Raw genomic sequence first — 21,288 nt, 5'->3', positions numbered from 1 at the left:
AAACCATCGGGCTGCTCATCTCATTAGGTGGCTAGTGAAGTAGGGAAACACCCTTCGATTATTATGAATCGAGTCCCTTCCCTTTAGAAAAGTGCAATGTAATACGAATGAAAAAACCATAAGGTTCAAGTAACCGTCACGAATCTCTTTTTTTTTTTATTATTTCTTTTTTTTTTCACTCATGCAACCATGCAGGTGTGAAGAGTTTCATTAGAATGCGTCAGATAGGACAGCGGCACTCGATCACTCGATACAGTTTTAATGCTAATGGGCCTCCTGGCTCTACGAAAGTCACGTCGTCGTAGGTGTTAGCACAGCCGAGAGAAAATTAAATTCCTCCCGGACTTCCCGAAGGAGTGAGGAGAAACTAAAGAGGCGACTGGATGTATAATACAAAGTCTCGCGCAATGTGAACACGCCTAGGCAACACGATCTGGCACACATGCTGGAGGCCTCACACGAGCACGCACAATCTCTTTATATATTTAAAGAGTAAAAATTGGAAAAAAAAAGAAGGCGCTTTCGAGATTTCATTATCCCGCTCTGTATATACTCGAGGACTCCTTCTAATCGCCGCGCAGGCCGCCTACACCGCCTGTTAAATCGGTGCAGTCGTGCGCGATAGTCTGTCAATGCAGTCAATGAGGGCCGAATTAACCGGGATGTTTTCTCACAAGTACAACAAGTTCCCAATAACGGTTACCCCAACGGCACGCGAGCGAAGAGGCCCGCGTCCAGTCGTCACAACACCTCATACAGCGCGATACCAACTTTCTGAATCTCACGCTTTCCATTAGCCGACGCCGCGCCACTTTCAGCAGGCCTCACCAAGGCTGCCGCTGCCTTGTTCTCACGGATCACGGACCAATACGCTGCTGAAAACATCAGGTCGCTTTCTTTCTTTCTTTCTTTCTTTCTTTCTTTCTTTCTTTCTTTCTTTCTTTCTTTCTTTTCTCTATTCCACCGCTTTGGCATTCTGCGCCGCCACTGCGCTTCATCTCGCGTTTACTCAGGAAGGTCCGCGAGCCAGGCCTCTTTCCTAATTAAAGGAATGGACCCCAGGGTGAAGCCACGCTAGAAACTCGGTAATGAGTGGAGAACTGAAAAACGTAGAGGCAGAGAGAAAAAAAAAGGGACGCAGAAACACAAAGCTACACATGCAATTCGATGGCGTTACCTGACCAAGCAAAGAGAGAATAAATTGCGAAATGCCTGTAAAGGCAGCGTTTTTTATTTTTGTTTTTTTAATTGAAAGACATCGGCAAGCTTTGATTCTCTCGAGTACCAACTTTGTTGCTCGGTTAATTATAAGTAAAGAAAGTAGACTATTTTTTTTTTTTTTCGTGTCTGCCTTTTGCCTTTCAGGGTACGTATAATTAACGCTCCTACTATTGCGCACCCTTGGCTCTCTTCGGCTTTTCCGATGTAAATTTTAAGCAGGCACTCTTTATTTATTTATTTTCCGTGAATTTTACCAACCTTTATTCTAAAGAAAGCGATGTCTGTACTAGCCTTTTCTTGTTCTGAGTATATCCGCGATAAGCAGAAAAGCCTGTTTTTGTATTGTGTTTTGAATTTCCTGCGCTTGAGCATATCGTGTTTTGCGAAATTAATCGCAACGTGAGAGTGGCAGCAAAAAATTAAGAATGCAAGAAAAATTTATTTCTCGTTTGAAGTTTGCTAATTAAGTTGGCACGCAATCTCCTTCTAACAGATCCAACTTTGATTGAGTTGTGCTCTGTCCTGTCCTAACGCATTTGTTCATCGGAATTTTGTAAACCTGCAGTAATTTACCTCGACCCTTGGATCGAGTGCGAACTACAATTACGTTTTTTTAAAAAAACAGTCAATAGTGATTTCATCATTGTGAAAATGGTATTCTATTCTTTTTCTGTCCAGTACGTTTTCTAATCAGTGATTGCTTGGAGGCAACGTAATGGGTTTAAACTTGCTGTATTTCTCAGCGATGCTTTTGATGACTAGCGTTTTTTCATGAGTAGCCACCGGAGTAGAACGCACTCCTCCACGGTGCTTTGCGCGCGGCGAAAGACGGCGCGCTTCCTCCTCGCCTTCCTCCCTTAGGCTCGCCAGGTCGAGCCGCCATTGCCAGCTCGCCCTCGCGCGCTTTCACTCGCACATAGAGCATACGGCGCGCGGCAATGATGTTATCACCCTTGGACTTTATACGGAATATCACGACGGCGGCGAAGACGACGGCCGAAATGTGCCTGCAATGTCCATATAATTGCTATCGCAATAATAAATAAACGGGTTATCGAACGAACGACGCTGGTTACCACAAACAAAGCCAAGTGTCGGCTTCTCCTAGGAGTTGCGATTAATGAGGAGAAGCACGCTTCACAAAAGGGAGAAATGGGGCAGCCGAAGCTTTTTTACCTCGCCCTCTGCGCAGCAATACATCTATAACGAAACAGAACAGAACTCTCGAACCGTTATAGCTGGCATGTTGGTAAGAGAGTTGTCGCCCATCGATTTACGTATTACCGTTTGCAGTTTACGGAATAAAAGTTTGGGGGACGCTTAGCTTGGCCTTCAAGAGTGGAACTGGATAGCATTCAAAGATCCCTGACTGCTTTTTATGTTTGCCGACACCCACAGCTTTCTTCCGCATGCACGGAGGCGAGCACCAGCTGGATGGTGTTGTTGCAAGGAAGCGAGCAGGCCGCGCCGCTCTGCGCATGGTAGAAACGCCGGAAAGAGTTTGTGCTTGAGTTCCCGCGTAACACAATTTTGTTTTCTTGTACATTCAAATTACAATCCGACGCTATCATGTCTGTAAGCTGTGTTTATGTGGTACTTTACAATTTTTCTGACGTATTTTACTTTGTGGAATTCAATTAGTCCAGTAACGCCTCTGCGCCACGCGGAGGGCCTGCGTGGTTGTGATTAGGAATGAATTATCGCGAAACGACGTCGGACGCCGACACCGGATTTTTTGCGCCACGAGGTATTTAACGCTGTCGCGTTAATACACAGAGACGTAGATTCGAGCACTAGTACTGGCAGCAACACCATCGAACCCTGATTTCAACAAGAGCTCGCAGAAGTACTATTGTTTGGACCCAATATCTTCTTCTTAGCTGCTGCCATAAATGCTTCGTCAGCAACATTGTCATTATGAACGTATATGGTCTCATATTTTTCTTTCGGCCAGAACGCTCACGCTGCAGAGTAACAGTTATAGCGCGTAGTGCTAGAACACATCGTCACAAGATGGCACCATCAGCGCTTCTGCTACCGGCCGCGTCTTCGCTGTTCTGCAAACGGTAATCCGTCAGCAGAAAGGCTAAAACTACCGACTGTTTGTGTGAATGCTTGCCGTACTGGAAACAGCTTGAAAAAAGAAAAAGAAAGCCTTTGTTTAAGCTACTCCTAAATTATTCATATTAGCGGAGCCGGTGAACTTCGTACAAAACCTACATGGCACTAAGCTAGTATAAGGACACCCATGGGTGCATGTATAGCGCTATACATTAAATTTCTTGCAAAGAACTGCCCACAAGTAGACAACTCATACCAGTTGCTTAAGTGGGCTAGTAAACCCTCTCCTTGTATAATCACCCACTGCTTCTCCGCGCCCCGTACGCGGGAAAGCTGAGCACGGTGCGGACGCCTAAGGCCTTTTAAGAGAACGAAGCGAAATTGCCACCGGCCGTTGTCAAGGGCACCGCTCCAAGGTGCATGGACCCAGTCTCAGAGTCAGTGCAATACCAGGCCAACCAGCAGCAATTTTTGTTGCTTGATTATTTAGCACAGTAAAGTTGCATGGTGATCCAGACGTGGACAAACCGTTTGGGGTGCTTTAAAATACGCTTGGACTGCGTAAGGTTTCTCTCAGGGCGCACTTAAAGCAGGAACAGCCTCTCCATTGTAAGGTGCATCGGCCAGTGCCCCAGCCAGTGAAATACTGGTACATTGACCACTCATTGAGTCAGTGAAATTGGCGTGACATGCCCACTCATACTACGGTATTCTCGTGGACGGCGCTAATATTGGCAACGCCAATACAAAGCTAACCTGCCTCTTTCTTGTAAGGTACATTGACCATTGCCACAGCCAGTGCAATACTGGTACATTGGCCACTCATTGAGTCAGTGCAATCGGCATGACATGCCCACTCATACTACGGTACTCTCATGGACGGCGCCCATATTGGCGACGCTAATACAAAGCTAACCTGCCACTATTTTGCAAAGTACATCGGCCAATGCAAAAGTCGGTGCAATACTGGTGCGTTGACCCATGAATCAGTCAGTGCACTTGGTGTGGCATGGCCACTCATACTAAGGTACTATCATGAACGCCGCCCATATTGGCGACGCCAATACAAAACTATCGTAGTGGACAGTACTCATAGAGCCCCGCGGTGGAAGAAGAGTCTGGACTAGCGCCTTCAAGCACATAGGCTCGACGATGGTAGCCGCGACATCAACGCATGCAGTCATGTCTTTAATAAATGTCAATTATTTGTGGGCCTTCTATTCCTGCTCGAGGTTTGCATGCCTGAACTCTCCGGAGGAACGAGCACGACCTTTGACCCAAATCGGCTCACAGTTTCACGCCTACTGGCTCGTAAAGAGCATTCATCTTCTCCCAGGGATATCCCGTGTACAAACTCCCCGCACAGTCATCTTGTAGCGGTGGCGCCATAGACTCGCGGCTTGCGCGAAACACGTCTCATGTCTTCTTGGTGCCACCGGCGGTGCCGCGAAAGAGGCCTTCTATTCTCATCCTGGAACTTAACCAGCAGTCGACAGGTCGGCAAGACAAATAGCCGCGCGCGCGTCCTTCACGACAGGGACACCTCCCAGACAGACACATGCCCGTCCCGCCGAGCACAGATACCCACAGTAAACGTGTGGTACGCGACTAAACCAAACGCGAACTCAACAGCTCGAAAGGGAGAGAGAGTGTGTGTGCGCGTATGTGGGCATGCAGGGAGGGATGATGAACGCGACGTTAATCGGCCGTCGCTGCCAGCGGAACGTGTCCGACGAGCTCGCGCGCTCGCCCACGCGCCGCTGCTAAGGACGAGCGGGACACAGTGCAGCTATGCAGAGGGGGCTGCAGCGAGACGTCCTTCCACCCTCGCCAACCCCGTATCGCTACTTCACACCGAGTCTAGCCAAATTTAGCAAATGCGCGGTGACACCTGGTTTCTGGTAGTTGTAACTGGGCTCAAGCACTGTGCACGGCTTCTGTTTAGGTCGTGCGTGTCCCTTTAAGCAGGAAGGCGCCGCTTTCATTCATTAAAAAAAAAAAAACAAAAGAGCACGGGACACGCCATAGCGTTCCCTATAAAACATCACTTCAGGGAGCTCTGCCGCTGGTGTGTCCTACGGGAGGCTGCATAAGTATGACGGTTTACGGAGCTTGGGTATGATGAGCATTGCATGGATTTGCGTAAGACTTCGCACTAGTGCATTCCAGTGGTTATGCGATTTTCAAACAAGATATTCCTTCGTAAATGCAACCATTCGAAATTATTATGCGCCCACGTGGATACTTTTTCATTTCACTGTGTTTAGAAAACTATGACTGGAAATTTGGAAAGCGTAATCGTAACAAATTACGCCAAAAGAACATATTAAGTCACAACTCCGAAGATGAGACCAATCCACGTACTTACTCATAATTACCATGAGATCTGAACGATTACATTGCCAGAGTTCTCTCTAGAAAATTTTGCAGGAAACTACAGGATACGCGCTATCCTGCGGTTAACGCACGTATCTCCTAACGCGCGACGTAAGGACAAAGCCGAGAGTCTGCCCGAAGCCAAGTTTAATTCATTTCACGGGGTGACCCTTAACCGATCGGAAGCTGTATAAGAAGAAGCTTGGGGACAGATGACTGGTCGCAGAGTGAAAGATAAGAATGTAACATAACTAGGCTGCCTAAAACAGTAAATGACAGAATGCGAGCAAAACTCGCAGGCTGTAATGCAGGCTACCGACGCGCAACATAAAAAAACTTGCGCTATCCACTTCGTGTTTGCATTCCTACGGAATATTTTTCGTCATTATTTCGCTTTTGATAACTTGCAATGCTGCGTCTAGCATACGGAGTACAGTAACAAGAACTTAAAAGTCAGCTGGCGCGAAATATCTGGTTAATTCCAAATATTCGGAATTACCGAATAGCTCACTTTTGAACACGAATACGAATAGTCGGTGTATAACATTAGATTCCTATTCCGAACGTCGAATAATCGCCCACCTCTAGTGCGTAATGTTTGATGTTCTAACTCCCTTCTGTAATGCCCTGAAAGCATTAAAAAAATAATAAACATAAACAAATAATACGCTTGGCACTATTCAAAAGATTAACGAGCGTGAACTAGTCCACTTTCTCGCTATATTAGATGTTGTGACTTTGCAAATTTTACATCCTTGCTTGACCTGTTTCTCGGCCATTGAAGTTGTTGCAACCCGGGAGAGATCACGTCGCCTGTTCACAAACGTCCTCTTTCGCAAGAGCTCTGAATGATTTGTCTCGCATGCGGGGGTGTGTGCTTGCTCATAACAGCGATCCTAATGATAACTGGACGAGTCTCACACCGCTATGGTTTATGTAGTGTATGGCACTTAAGATCCAGTTTCTTGCGTCAGTCACAGCGCCAAACCGTAGACGTAAAATTCGGGCTCACCTTTGGAGTTCCTGTCCTCGTCATCCAGCTCCAGCTTGCGCAAGGCCAGGCCCTCCTCCAAGTCCGCATAGTCTGCGACGAAAGCGGGTGCACGCTATTAGACAAAGATGAGGTGTTCTTTAACTCAGCTGCCGTGTATTAAAGGATCAAGAAGGAATAGAAAACAACTGGGTTGTTCGTTGTTCACTTTGTGGGTATACAGCGGTATTTGCCAGAGCTTCACTGCTTGATGACATGTCTGAAACACATATTTCATTTTTTTTTTTATCACTCAACTGGGTTTATCTCGGCACTCCATCCGCTGTGTATTACACTAGATGTGTCAACTAATTACCCGGCACAGTGACTCGTTTGCTCAAAACCACCCAGAGCGCCCTCGGATGAAGGTATTACTTGAGTGGAACAAGGTGTGGGGGTTTGGGGGGACGGAGGGTGCGGGAACGAGAAGAGTTATGCAATCAGCCATATAAAAAGATACACACTAGCATATTTCGTAACGTTAGCCCACATACACTATCCTTAAATAGAGAAGACATGTTGTCGTCGCGTTGCCTATAACCCCGCTTAGTCATATTTTTTTAACGCAGACAAATTATTCATTCTCTTTATCCGTTTGTGCATACCACATCTAACTGCAAAAAGCTTTCTTTTTAGTTGGCGCCTAGGCCCGACATAAGTAGCAAGATAATTAGTCGCCGCGTAGCCTAGGCAAGCGACAAGCAAAGAAATACAAACATAAGAAAAAGTAACCAATGTCCCTGAACGACGATTACGATACCAATTACAGGCCATTGAAGTATTGAAAGCAGGAAGGAAAAAAAAAGACAAGGATAACGTTATAGTGAGAGCCTTAGGGTCTGCCCCCCGGTAGGCATGACGCAACACCGGCATTTCATCGGCTAATGAGGTGAAAATGGCACGACGTGATGAAATCGAAGAGAGTCGGAAAGCTCGATCGCACCGGCTATCGCGACCCGCCGACGACAAGATAGAATTCTGCGAGCTAAAACGCAGGAGCAGAGCGGCTCGCGACGGGGTTGCGCAAAACCGTCCCCAATCGCTTGTACACTTGCGAAATGGCGGCCGACGCACGACGCTTAGCTAAGCCTAACTAATCGAGCGGAAGAGAGGTTCGACTCTTTCGCATGAGCTATTAGAAATCACCAAGTATAATTTCGCGACTGAAAACGACAAACGATACCTGCAGCCGAGTTTCTGAGCGAAACTTGCTATAGGCGACGCGTCACGGCGACGACGAGCTTTGCCTTGGGCAGCTGAGGCGATTTTTTTATTCCCTCGCGGTGAAAGATGCCGGCATGCAGACTTTCTTTTCATTTTAGATGAGTTACTGCTACTGCCTCAGCAACAGTTGTCCTGCATTGAAATCAGGGGTTTAGTCAAGAGATTGACAGATGCTGGAACTCACGAGAACGTTGTTAAGGCCGGCAGTCTCTAACTATGACTGCTCCTAACAAAGAAATGTCAGGACAATAGTTTGCGTACATGTATTGAGAAGGGGATTTCAGGCGTCAAGGAGAATACTAAACTGCGTGCACGTGCGTGCGTGCGTGCGGGCCCGCGCACGCACGCAATCGCACACGTGTCTTACCGTGTGTGTGTGTCAGCTACTATTCACCAGTAGTCTATAAAAGCAAATGTGTACCTTAAGATTATAAACGTTTTGATTGTGTTAAGATTCATTTGTTGAAATGGAATAATGAAGAAAAAATGCTATGTGTTCACTTGTCTCTTGACTTTGTTCCAGTGCATATAAACTAGAATTTCACGACCGTTGACTTCATGGCGGAAAGGAAAGGAACAAACAAATGGGCTTCGGCATAAACGTGCCAGGGTCTGTACTTGTTTAGAGTTAGTTAAAACAAAGATATGTGGTATAACGCAAGCTCCTAGACACGACCTTTGGCGGTTAACAAAAACAAAAGCTTTCAAACTTGCCCAATAAACACCGATGCATTCCCGACATGCGGACACGTCCTCATTGCCTGTTGCGCAAAGGTGAAAGCAACAAATCTTAAGAGTCTGAAGGTGTCAGACGCAAATAAATATATAAAAAACATAAGGAGGACAAAACAGAAGACGTGTTTAAACGCAGTACGTTTACGTTATGCAACGTCCAAGGTTCGTGCCCGCAACATGCGAGCTTTGCGGCAATGCATCCGGACGCAGCGAGAACGTCGGAGGCGACGACCGCAATCTACATGTGGGAATGCTGACGCACTGCTCGCGGATATATATATTTCTGGGCGGCGAAACTCGTGGCATGTGTACATAACGCTCGGCAAGCAGATGTACTATGCACACGTAAGAGGATGGAAAACACAGGAGTTGGCGGTCGCGGCCTCGCACAACATTCCGAACGCAGTTGCCTACTGCTGCTGCTGCTGGCGCTTGCATCTCGTCGTCGTACTCGCACACACGGCAACAGACGAACGCGCTCGCAAACTCGGCGAACAACTCGTCCAGCCTCGAGAGGCAACTGCGCTGCCCCTCTGGGCTGCGCATGTTTGGCTTCGTGTACCGCTAGAAACGTGCAGTACTACGAAAGTTGGACTCGACGGAAAGCATCGGAAGACATATCTAGAAACCTGTAGGCATGCGAGAGCGATTTCGGTTGGCTGGAGGCCGATGCGCTCGGTAGTGACGATAGACAAGGATATAAGATAGCTAAGGTGCATGTACAACTTGAGTTCTTAAACACGATAGCGAAGAGAAATATGAAAAATTTTAGTAGATAGATAGATAGATAGATAGATACATAGATACATAGATACATAGACAGACAGACAGACAGACAGACAGACAGACAGACAGACAGACAGACAGACAGACAGATAGATAGATAGATAGATTTTTAGCTCTTTGGCTTTCTCTAAAGTTTTTGTTGTAGGTCGGTGGTACGACGGTGGTCGGACTTGGGGGAGGGAAGGCGAGGAAGCGCGCTAAGGTAAAGGTCTCGCGCTCTCGCGCAATAGAATTACAAAGAGAGTAGGGGGAGCGGAGGGGGATCGTCGTGCTTAAGCTCCCTCCTTACGAGAATGGCGGGGAGGGGCGGGAAGGAGGGACGACGGGAGGGGGGGGGGGGGGGAGGGGCTGACTGTCGCCTCTTGGCTCGCTCTCTCGCTTGTCACGGCAACGCAAGGCAAAAAGCGCATCCTCTCGGGCAAAATATAGTGGCAGCGAAGAACAGGAGGGAGGAGGAGGAGAGGCTGTCGCTCGCTCAATCATTTGTCGCACGTGTCACTGGCCGCCCGGCAGTGGCCAGACCATGGTGGACAATCTAGTGGGCGAAAACTCACATCGGATTCTCGCCCCTGAAAACACGCCCGCAGGCGAGCATTCGGAATCGTCGAACGTCGACGGCGTAGACGCCGACACACCACGGAAAGCATGAAGTGGACGCGCTCGCTAGCGACTCCACGGCTGCCACGAAGGAACTCTGGAAAGGCGAGGAAAGGCGCCGAGAAAAGGGTGCGTGATCTCGGGCAGCCGAGTTGCGCGGGGCGGGCTGGCAGAAGGAGAGCGGGGTACTGCCCCTCGCTCGCTCGTTCGTCCGTTCGTTCGGGCTGTTCAGTGGGGGTCATGGATAACCATCGACGATGGTTTCTGCATGATTTATTTATCGTTGCTGCAGCTGCGGAGGATCTCTGAGGTACAAGAGTACAGATTGTTGAATGATCGAAGCGCTTGTCTGAATGCTACTATAGTAAACGACGGGAGGATACGTTTTCACGAGCTTCATCATCAATTGCTTGCTGGTGTATGAATAGAAAATGACATATAAATAGGCGAAAGTGACGAAATATAAATGAAAGCAATCACACTCGCTCGATTGCGTGAACACAGGGTTACTAGAAGAATGAGAGCTCCTATACGCAACTTCCTTGTACACGTGCTCTAGTGCAATGACGCAAAAGCCGTAAATACATTGCAGTGTCGGGCCATTCCAAGATATCGCGTAGTGTTATCCTCTCATTCATACCGAGAACGTAGAGATAATGATGCTCAAGGAAATCACGGAACCTCCTCAACTGCCTAAGCCATATACAGCCGTTCTCAAACTTTATGCTGGCGCTCTGGGCGAGTGGATTCTTAACCAACAATCCGCCTACTGGCCTGTAGCACAAGACGTTGCCGCCGTGTTGTCTCTTTGACATACATACATACATACATACATACATACATACATACATACATACATACATACATACATACATACATACATACATACATACATACATACATACATACATACATACACACACACACACACACACACACACACACACACACACACACACACACACATACATACATACATACATACATACATACATACATACATACATACACGCATACACACACATACACACATACATACATACATACATACATACATACATACATACATACATACATACATACATACATACATACATACATACATACATACATACATACATACATACATACATAAACGCTCTTCTCAGCTCTTCCATATTTCTACCTCTACCACGTGACCGGCTTCTCACGCATCACACAAACATTTTTCACCCCTCCGGCACTCCTAATGCTCACGCGTTAAGAACGCGGGAAGTCGGGCCTCATTTCTCACCGCCATGTTTTGTTGGTAGCCGGAAACCCCTACTTTTACGCAACCGAGATGAGAGCGCCCCACATACCCCACTCAGACCCGCCGTTGCTATTATCCGCCGCACTTGCGCTGCGACGCGCGCGTGGAGCCGGGTGTGACTTGCACGCTGCGCGACAGGGGGACGTAATCCAGAGCGCACATATACCCGAACCGTCAAGGGCTCCGCGCAGTCCACAACAGGGCGCCGATGACGCGGCTCGCGTATTTTAAAACCGCAGACGTCAAAGGGGGGCGCACTCACCCGCAGCTCGCGGCGTCGATAAATCACTCGCATTGTTTGCAAGCTGCCGCCGTTACCCGCGGAGCGGTTGCGACAGGGACGCTGGAGCGTCCAACATTCAGCCCGCTTACTTGCGTGTGCGCGCGCGCACTATTGTTCGAGTGAGCATGTACGCGTATGAGTGCGAGCATGGCGTAGTGTGTTGGTGAGCGCACTTGCGTCTGCATTTGTGGCTGCGTGCAACCCTGATTTGATATTGAGAGATAAGAGGAAAAGAAAACGCGAACTTGAAACGCTTGCGAGAGACGCTCTGTAATGAAAACGGGAAGAATTTGCCCGTCGGCGCAGTTGTCATGCTGCTCCAGCGAAGATGAATGCGATAATAAATGAAATAAGACATGCAGGACATACTACACTTAACACATGCACACAACAAACCATACTGAATCAAATTATCTCATCGAGACCGGCGTCTCGCAGGAAAGCTGCGAGCTGCACCGTAGGCGATCGCGTTAACGTCACCGACGCAACGACAACGCGACCGCAAGCAGACTGTTGAGAGGGCAACGGCTTCGACAAAGCTAGGGGTTCACCGTAGAGAACGGAAGCCTAGATTACCCAAAGACGACAAGAAATCTGAAACGTTTCCGCGCTGTAAATAAAGGAAGCGTTACGGAAACGACTTCTGTTCACTATCAAACAAAAATTTGGAAATAGGACAGTAAAGAAAAGACGAGATACAGATTGACGAGCTGGAGATAGCCCGCTTCCCAACCTCCAACCAAAAATAAAATAAAAATGAAAATAAAAGAGTGATAGATGATTCCGGTAGCCTTCATTCGAGTACGCGTACTTGGCCCTTGGTCCTCTTTTAGCTTATTGCTGAAACTTCACAAATGTCAAGCATTCATTGCTCAACGTGTTTACCGTGCTTACTGTAGGTGACTCGCAATGAAAAGCTAAGCTTGGGAGCAGAATCCTCGCGTCTTCGAGTAAAAGTTTGCCAGACCATATCAGGGCATGAAAGTACATGTTACAATCCCATCACTTCCAGCTCTTCAAGCTGACGGAACTTTTCAATCTACAGATCACTTGGACCCTTGGAGGTCAACTATGGGACAGTTTCCTCGCGCCACGCGCAGTGCAAGGTTGAAATTTACTTCGTTGTTGTATAGCCTCGGTAGCTAAGTAAAGTTGCAAATGTACGTAAAGAAATCAAACGCACTCAGAGTATCGCTTGAACAAAGCATTACTGTTTCTCGACGAATTCTCGGAAACTTGGCATCACCTGGGAGTCGGCCTTCGCTGCAGTGCGAGTACTGTGGCGAAGCGCGCTTGCAGCAGGATCAATAACTTTCGTTTGAGTCACAGGGCTTTAACAAAGAAGTTTAAATTCAGATCTTTTAAACCCAGTCGTAACTGTTGGGACAGTGATGACGTATGCAGTGAACGCCTGAATAACCGAGCTAATAATCAGCGCAGGCGTAAGTAAGGTGCGTGTGAATTTTAAGAGAAACACCAAACTGATACGTAATAACCGATTACATTTTACACAAAATATGAAAAGGAGCAATTTTTCATTTTGCTTCAGCGCAAGCCTGCCAAACACGCAATACTACAGAACAGACTGGTGGGCTATAGTTGGTGCTGCATAACTTGCGTAACTCAATACTATCCAGTTGATTGCAAGAGTGCGGTCGAAGTGCGGGAAATAGTGACGAGGAGCTGTGCTCTCTCCCTCAGATTGTACGGCTCTGCACGGCCGCCCTTGGAAAAGATGAATAAGCAACGCCGTGGCGCTTTTCCATTTTTCTTTCTTTCTCCCTTGTTTGCGTTACACTTACGTAAACAGTATTAACAGGCCGCTGACGGTAAATTCCCGGTAGTGCCAACCTCCCTACGCCACGACGCGGAAGGAACACACGACGCCCTTTAAAGCTGCCACGTCACTGACAGTCTTTTTCGTCGGCCTGCAATTTGGCAGGCGACCAGGCAAAAGCATGCGAACTACTCGTGGCAGCGAGTGAAGGGCAGAAACGGTTTGCCTCAGTGGCAATGCCTCGCTGTTCGCTGCAGTGATTCTGGCAGCTGGAGTGCACAAAAGGTCGACAACGCCAGGAAGTGAAATAAGGTATAAGACAGTTCTCAGGTGGTGTCACGGCCACCGCTCCTCACCATGCTTGTGCTCCAAACGTGGCCGCCGCGATTACCGAGCCTACATTCTTTTGCTTTCGGACGGCCACCGTTCGTTTATGGCTCGATATGTAAATCATCTATACGCACGTGACATGACTGCAATAGACTTAAATGCCGGCATTTCCTCATCCGATCGCGCGCCTAACAAGCGTTACCAGTAAGCGTTTACCGCGGCTGCACTTCCCTGCGCCACCCTCGACGCTTTCAGCGGTGTATTCGAGTTCCATAGTAACTATTACCAACGTGGTTGCCCGTTTAATTGCACGCAATTCTTGTTGCTACCGTGACCAATCGTGGTTGAAAAGACTCAAGCGGTCTCACTAAATACACGTTCCCTATCTCCCTGGGTCCTATATTGATGCAAAAGCGTAAAGGTTGGATAACTGGTTCGCCAGTTCGGCCATGTGCCATCAGTTAGCCGAGGCCTTGCGCACTGCTTAAGAATGAGGGTGCAAGAACGGCAAAGCATAGACAAGCTTCGTATTTACCCGCCGCTAGTTGTAGCTTAGTGGTTGTGGCGCTGCGCTGCTCACCTCGAAGTTGCGGGTTAGATACGCACACCGCTACGGCCACATATTGATTGGGGTAGAATGCAAAAAATTCTCGCGTACTTAGACTTCGTTTGCAAGTTAAAGAGCACAGGTGGTCAAAAATTGGTCCGTGGTCGCCCTTTACGCCATGATGTGATGGTAATTTTGGCAGGTAAAGCCCTGTGTTTTTTTTTTTTCTTGTTTGTATACAAAGGCCTCATAACGTCACTAGCGCCTAGCCGTAGTGATGAACGCAGAAAAGAAAGGAAACGAAAAATTTGCTGCTGTTTCTTGTCGAGACGCATCAATTCGCGGCCGCAATATTCTGCGGGTCTGGCAGTTTTCCTATATGACAAAGAAAGCTCGCGACCAATGGAATACCACGTGTATGAACTTTGGCATGCTACTATTATCTGTAGTTATTAGCGCCTTGTATATTACGTGTTATACTCTCTTGTATATTATACGTATTCTCTGTTTACATGCTCATCACAGTCTACGGTCGCTATAAGGTAAAACTATTCCAAACTTTTCTATTCCAATTCTGCAATGAGCCCTTCGCGATTGGTCAAAAACCTTTTTGGACCACCGCCACTTCACCTGTCTGTCACGCGACGTCATGAAAACCGCGATAGCTCCCCATTTGATATGACATGTACACACTGATTATGCATGATTTGACCGAACGCAAGAAAAATAGTTATTTCTGATTCGACGCCTTTTCAGCATTAGCCCTCGGCTATTTGTGGTCAAAAACCTTTTTGGCCCACCGCCACTTCACCTGTCTGTCACGCGACGTCATGAAAACCGCAATAGCTCCCCATTTGATATGACATGTATACACTGATTATGCATGATTTGACCGAACGCAAGAAAAATAGTTATTTCTGATTCGACGCCTTTTCAGCATTAGCCCCCGGCTATTTGTCAAAAGTTTTCGGGCGACACCCACTTCACCTGCCTGTCACGCGACGTCACAAAACCGCAAAAACTTACAGCGTCATAATGACGTGTACACGTTAAAGATGCATTATTATGCAAAAAAAAACTGCATTTTCTTCTGAATAGCCGCAAGCTGCCCCGTTCCGAAAGGAATAGAAGATGGCTGCCACCGATGGCTCAGGCACTGGCTAGTCGCACCTGCCGGAGAGCATCGGTTTGTTTGCGTATAATAAATCTTTTTGCGTGGCGGTGTAACGTTTTCGAGCACTTTCGGCATGGTTAGGGCCTCGTTCTGCCAACTCTTCTTTTTAGTGTCATTCTTAAGCTTCCGTTGCATGCCGCCGCGATTTTCGACCAGACACTGCAAGCTAAGCGAAAGAGCAGAAGGGCAGCGGATTGGGCGAGTTGGTGTTCCATGGTAACAATAAAATTCAAACAGCGCTAGACGACGACAGGACCGTGTTTGTCTCCTCCTCTTTCTGGTCCTGTCGTCTAGCGCTGTTTGAATGTTAAGCGAAGGAGAGCGGGCCAATCGCAGACGCCGGCACCACTCTCTTTATCCGGTTATCAATTTTCAGTACAGTGGCTCGGCCCCATCGAATCCCTCTTCACTTGAGTGTGCTCCTCGCCTCTTGCCAGCCAATTCGATAAGACAACCAGCTCAGTGTAGGCAATGTTATTCGTTTTTCAAGCAAACAAAAGTGACCTCCTATGAACGAGCAGATCGTTTGATTGGTCTGTTCAGGCAACCCTGCTGGTGACCCCCCGATGCTTGCGTCGGCGGTTACGCAAATTTGACGTCAGGAGATTGGAATAAAAAAGATATTGGAATAGTTTTACGTTATAGGGCCCTACATCACGGCCGCTTGCGAGGGTTTGTGACTTTGTTTACAAACTCATTGCGGTGCGACTAGCCTTTGCCTTTTATATTTATAAGTTCGTAAGTGTATAGGACTGTGTGCTGTGAATTTCCGGCCCTATGACGTGGTTTCCTTTTTCATTTTTTTACTACATATCTTTTTTTTATATTGTTATTGCTATGCGAGAAGTAGTAGCCCTCACCATTACAGGGCGACTACATCTATTTCTCTTACTTTCAATTCAATAAAATAGAAAAGTAGGTGGTTGGTAAGGCAACGGTAGGCACTCCTCTGTATACAGCATCATTGCCCGCACATAGGAAGCCTATAGCCAGCTCAACACGCCTTATGGCGGTCAAGTGTAGTCTATATTGTTAAATTTGTCAGCCGCAATGCACACAACTACAGCCCCCAAAAACCCCGCGAAGCTGCGGGAGCTGAGACCCGTGCGTGATCATCCATCGCTCCTCGCCTCTCGCCTTGTCGTCGCCACCGCACGTTCGCTGTGGGACGGCGTTCTCTCTCCGGACCCGCAAGCTAGAAGTGCGACCAAGAATAGCCGAGCGTGAGAGAAGGTGTGCCGGGCCCTTGCTTCCATTTTTCAAAGGAGAAAGGCCAGAAAGAATAAAGTAGCGAGCAGCTGACATCTGCGTGAAACCCCCGTGGGGTGCGACCAGCGCCTTTCCGCCGTTGTTTAGTAAACACGACAGCCGAACCAAATGGTGGCAGCAAGCAGAGGTGGCTGGCGGCGTGTTTGTGTCTTGCGGCGGGGCCCCCCCCACCCCGGTCTCGACGACAACAGACAACAATTTCCGATTGCCAAGTCCGGCTCCTGTCTTAAATATAAAACGCTGAAAAGAGACTAAAAAAATATCTCTTCGCAGTAGATGTTGTTGCGATGGTGCTGGTCCTTGTTTAAATGCTGCGAGTCTAGGCAAATACCCGACGGAAGGCCCGGCTATATCACGATCATAAGAAAATAAACTGCAGTGATTAAGAAGTGTGAAAGAAAAAGGCTCCATAAAGAACCCGAAGGCAGAAATGAAGGAAATAGGAAGAATGAAACATCATATCAATTGAGAAGCATAGCCTTTTATATTTTATGCAGTCAGAGAGCGCAATACTATATCGCTAGCATGCGAACGTGAAGTAAAAATGCACGTCTATCTCCATTCATGCGGTCGGTTTTGATTTCGCGCTGCTACCCGTTCCCTTTTCGTCGCCAGAGCATGGATGAGGGTGAAAAGGAAGGAAGGAAAGGTAACGAGGTCAGCCTGACGCACGTCCAGTTTGCTATCCTACACAGGGGAGGAGGTATAAGGGAAGCCAGGGCATGGAAGTTGGCTGAATCAAAGAGCATCCGACGGAGCGAACTAGGCATTACAAATATGCTATGCGTATATGTATTTCATATAGTGTAAAGTTTCAGCAGAGGGTGTGAGCTCGATAATTTTACCAATAAGGTGGAGCATGACAGATCAATACGCAGTTTAAGAAGTCCTCCTCACCATCATCCTCATCATCTTCGTCGTCGGCGCACAAGTTTCCGCCTCGTGCCACGACGTATGCCCCTCCCAGCAACGTCCACGCCCCCCTGTTTTCGGAGACTGCGACCTATGCAGGCAAGTTTCCCGATTCCGCGTAAATTTTCCTGATTCCTCGGCTTGTTAAGCCCGGCGACTCGGTTCCGAGGCGTGAGCATGACAGCGATGGCGGGTCATTCGCCGGGGGCAATTACGATTGTTTCCCTCGGCCAGACAACAGAACAGCCCTCCCTCGAAACAGAATTTACAGAAAAAGTACTCTCGGTAATTGTGTCTACGATGTCAAAAAAAAAAAAGGGCCTAAGCACCCCGATCGACGTGAATACGCGAGCGTTTCTCTGGCAGCACATTTTCGTCGGAGCGATGTCGTACTACGATGAGTAGCACCCCGCGTGGCCGCGAATGTCGCTGTTGCTCGCACTTTACCCAGCAGTCTTACGACGCAGACAAGGCGACGTCATCATCCGTCCAGGCGCCTCGCTTCCCTAGCGCAAATATCGGCTCGTTTGCCGCCCGTAAATCGACTCACTTCCGGGGCGGCGGGCCCGAACACCGGAAATCTCGTTACGCGAGGAAGCAACTCCCTTTCTCCCGACTCCGTTGCAGGACAAACAGACGTCGTTAGCGCAAACCCACGGCTCAGACATTTAGCATAGCGTCTCCTAATGGCTAAAGACCCCTCCCTGTGGCATGCGCGACTGTTGGCACGGACTGCTAATGGCTAACAAAGGTTGTTAGACAGCAGGCCGCCTGGCGGGGGTGAACGTGTGGAGTGTGATGTCGATGTCACTGGTGAGACAGCAACGCGCATCGACTATAAGAATCCCAGTCAAGCGCCCCAGCCCGGAGAAAGGCTTCCCCCACCACCCGAGAGAGAGAGAGAGAGAGCAAATGAGAAATGAAAGGTAGGGAGGTTAACCAGGTTTGAGCTCGGTTGGCTACCCTACACTGGGGAGAGAGGGGGAGAGCAAATAATAAATGAAAGGTAGGGGGTGAAGCAGGACTGATCTCGGTTGGCTGCCCTATACTGGGGAAAGGGAAAAGGGGAAGGAAAGATTAAATGAAGAAGAGAAAGTCCACTGCAGATATCATTCGGTCACTCAGTCCGGACCACAGACGGTGACTCAATCCAGTAGCTTTCAAATATCGCAGCAGCGCTTTTGTGGCTCTATGTAGCTGCGATATAGGAGGCAGTGGTCCTAAGATCTTATTCAAGGTGATCGGTTGAAAGCTTGTCGGGGAGCACACGCAGGGGCATGCGGAAACGCGGGCGTCTCCCGCCGGAGGTTTGATTTTCGGGCAACGAGAACAGAGCGGGGATCAGAGGAAGCGAAAGGTGGAGAGGTTAATGGTGGCGAGGAAGAGTGGGCATTGCACTCCGCAAGGCCATTCTCGTGGTCAGGACCGTGCGCCTGCAGCCAGTGGAATGTGACGTTAACGCGTGAAGATTTGCTACGCTTGTCATTTTCCATGCTAAACCAAGCAATAGACAGATCTAGGATGCGTTCTTTCGTGAGTGGGATTATATGCCCGAGATCTACATTTAGTTCGGCTTGGACACAATCTCGAACGAGTTCCCCTACATTCGAAGCACCTGCTCTTATTCCTTGACTATACAGACAAAACAAGAAAAAAATCGTCTTAACATGCCCACGTTTACTTTTTTCCGTTCCAACGCAGCTTGTATCATCAAGCAAATGTAAATGACATTTCTTTCACAATATAGGGCCTGCGTTCTTTCACTGCATGACACAGATTAAAACACCGGAATCTAAATTACCAATACCACCGAAAACATTTCCCGAAGTTACACAAGGACGATCTGAAACGAGGGCACAAACAACGTGAGTAAAAACAAGTCAGGCACCAAGATTAATGCACGCTCTGAAACAACGCTTTCAACTCATTTCGAGCGTTGATTGCTAAAGTGTTCCGCAGCTCGGGCGGCACGTACGCTGGGCCGCCATTCGCAAGGGACGCACAATGCCCCCGACAGCTATCCGTCGTTCCACCAGAGTAAGCGCGAGGACACGCTTTCTGGCTGCTTTTGTGGTTATTCTTTGCCATCGCGGCAGCAGCCAATGGCCAATCATTGGAAGCTGAAGCGAAGCCCAAAAGCACTTATCGTTCTCTTTACGACCACTTTGTTGTTTTCGCTGTGAGTGTCTCTTGGCTAACCCAGAGTAAACAGGCGCTTTAATTTGTTTCAGGCCCCCTCTCACGCAGCCTCCCTCTCTCTTTCTCGTGCTCTCCTTCATCTTTGTTTATTTATGTCTCTTTCTAAAGCAAATCAGGTTTCACGTAGGCTTCCTAGTGCTGAAAGTTGTGGGGCGATTTTCACCGGCTGTCAGGTTAACTACCCGTGGCGCGGGGACGGCCCGCATGCTCTCGAATGTCCAGCGTTCACAGCTGGCCTTGCTTCGCCGCAGAAAGATTAAATCATTCACTGTTTGTAGTCTCGGTGTCTTTCGTGGAGAACACGGCCAGTTACGAGATTCCCCGTTGCCACAATTGGTGCCCAGTATGGGGCCCAGGCTGTGCTCTGTGAGAGACCATGGGCGCGCAGGAGGTCACAGCCTCTCAGCAATACTCGGAACCACTTAAAGCACCTTCATCCACCCGTCACCGTCGCTTTTGCTAAGTAAGGACACCTTTTAGTGTAAGCGGAGCTGGTGTGACTGACAAATTAGGAAACAGCCACGCGCACTATTTCCGCTTCCGGAGTTTGTTTGCCGTAGTACCGCTTCCAGGATTTCTCTTTCCTGAATTTTTTTCTTGTTGCACACTCGCACTAGGGTAGCTCGCCACCATGGAGAAAGGAAAAAGTTAGAAGATAACATTACGTCACGCAGCCAGCCTTGGCAAGCGAACGCTCCGTGACGCCTGTCCCTTTGCTCAGTGTCGGCCCAACACGTGACCTCTTGCTTCGAGATCACGGGGGAAAAAAACGATATTCTATGACATGGTGGGACCTTTTCCTTCCTCCATGCGGATGGGAATAGAAAAAGATCAACTGGGAGTACTCAAACCTACCACGCGCTCTGACGTAGCCTCCCTGCTCTGAAGATTTCCCCACGTGTTGGGACGACACTCTTGGCTTCAATAGCGTTGCGCGATGCTCCCTCCTAACTTTTTCCTTCCGCCATGCTTACCGCCCTACTCGAACCTCTACGCAGCAGTACCAGACGGCAGTGACGTTGTTTCCGCTATAAAATGAGAAGTAAGACTACATAAATTCCGCTTGACGCCGGAAACTGAGAGTCAACCAGGGAGGAGAACTCAGGGGGAGGGTAGGTTGGCGGTACTTAACCTGGTCGGTGGAAACGCCTATGGAGGAGCTTTACGTTTACCAAGCCATGCGAGTGACTGTGACGAGACGTGGTCCCCGCCCGTAAATCCAAGTCTGGCCAGAATTCTCTTCGCCCTCAATTCTCGCCGCAAGGTCACTGGTGCTATCCTTTCATACGGCTACTGGCGCTCATCTCCCACAACGTTACTCTAGTTCGGTGGCTCTCCTATTTCTTCTTTATTTTCTGGCTTTACAGGAGCAGTTTCATTTTCAGTTCTCACTCACATTCGTTTGCTGAAGTCATCGCAACGTTGAGCTTCCGGAAATGAACAGAGAGCACTCCGACGGCACAGGTTAGAAGGAAG

The 21,288-nt window shown here is 48.3% G+C and overlaps 1 protein-coding gene across 4 annotated transcripts in view; it reads right to left on the bottom strand.

The window, feature by feature from the left end:
• The window catches only part of sog (short gastrulation), a 319,699-nt gene that overhangs the window by 90,646 nt on the left and 207,765 nt on the right, over positions 1-21,288 (bottom strand). For all 4 annotated transcript variants that reach the window (XM_050167443.3, XM_050167430.3, XM_050167438.3 and 1 more), the window contains exon 4: positions 6,671-6,742. In XM_050167443.3, the coding sequence (XP_050023400.1) occupies positions 6,671-6,742 (72 nt within the window). The remainder of the gene's footprint in view (positions 1-6,670; positions 6,743-21,288) is intronic.

Source organism: Dermacentor andersoni, chromosome 3 (genome assembly GCF_023375885.2).
Source record: "Dermacentor andersoni chromosome 3, qqDerAnde1_hic_scaffold, whole genome shotgun sequence".
Taxonomy (NCBI): Eukaryota; Metazoa; Arthropoda; class Arachnida; order Ixodida; family Ixodidae; genus Dermacentor; species Dermacentor andersoni.
The sequence above is the reverse complement of the archived record's forward strand: the minus strand, read 5'-3'. Positions and strand labels throughout refer to the sequence as shown.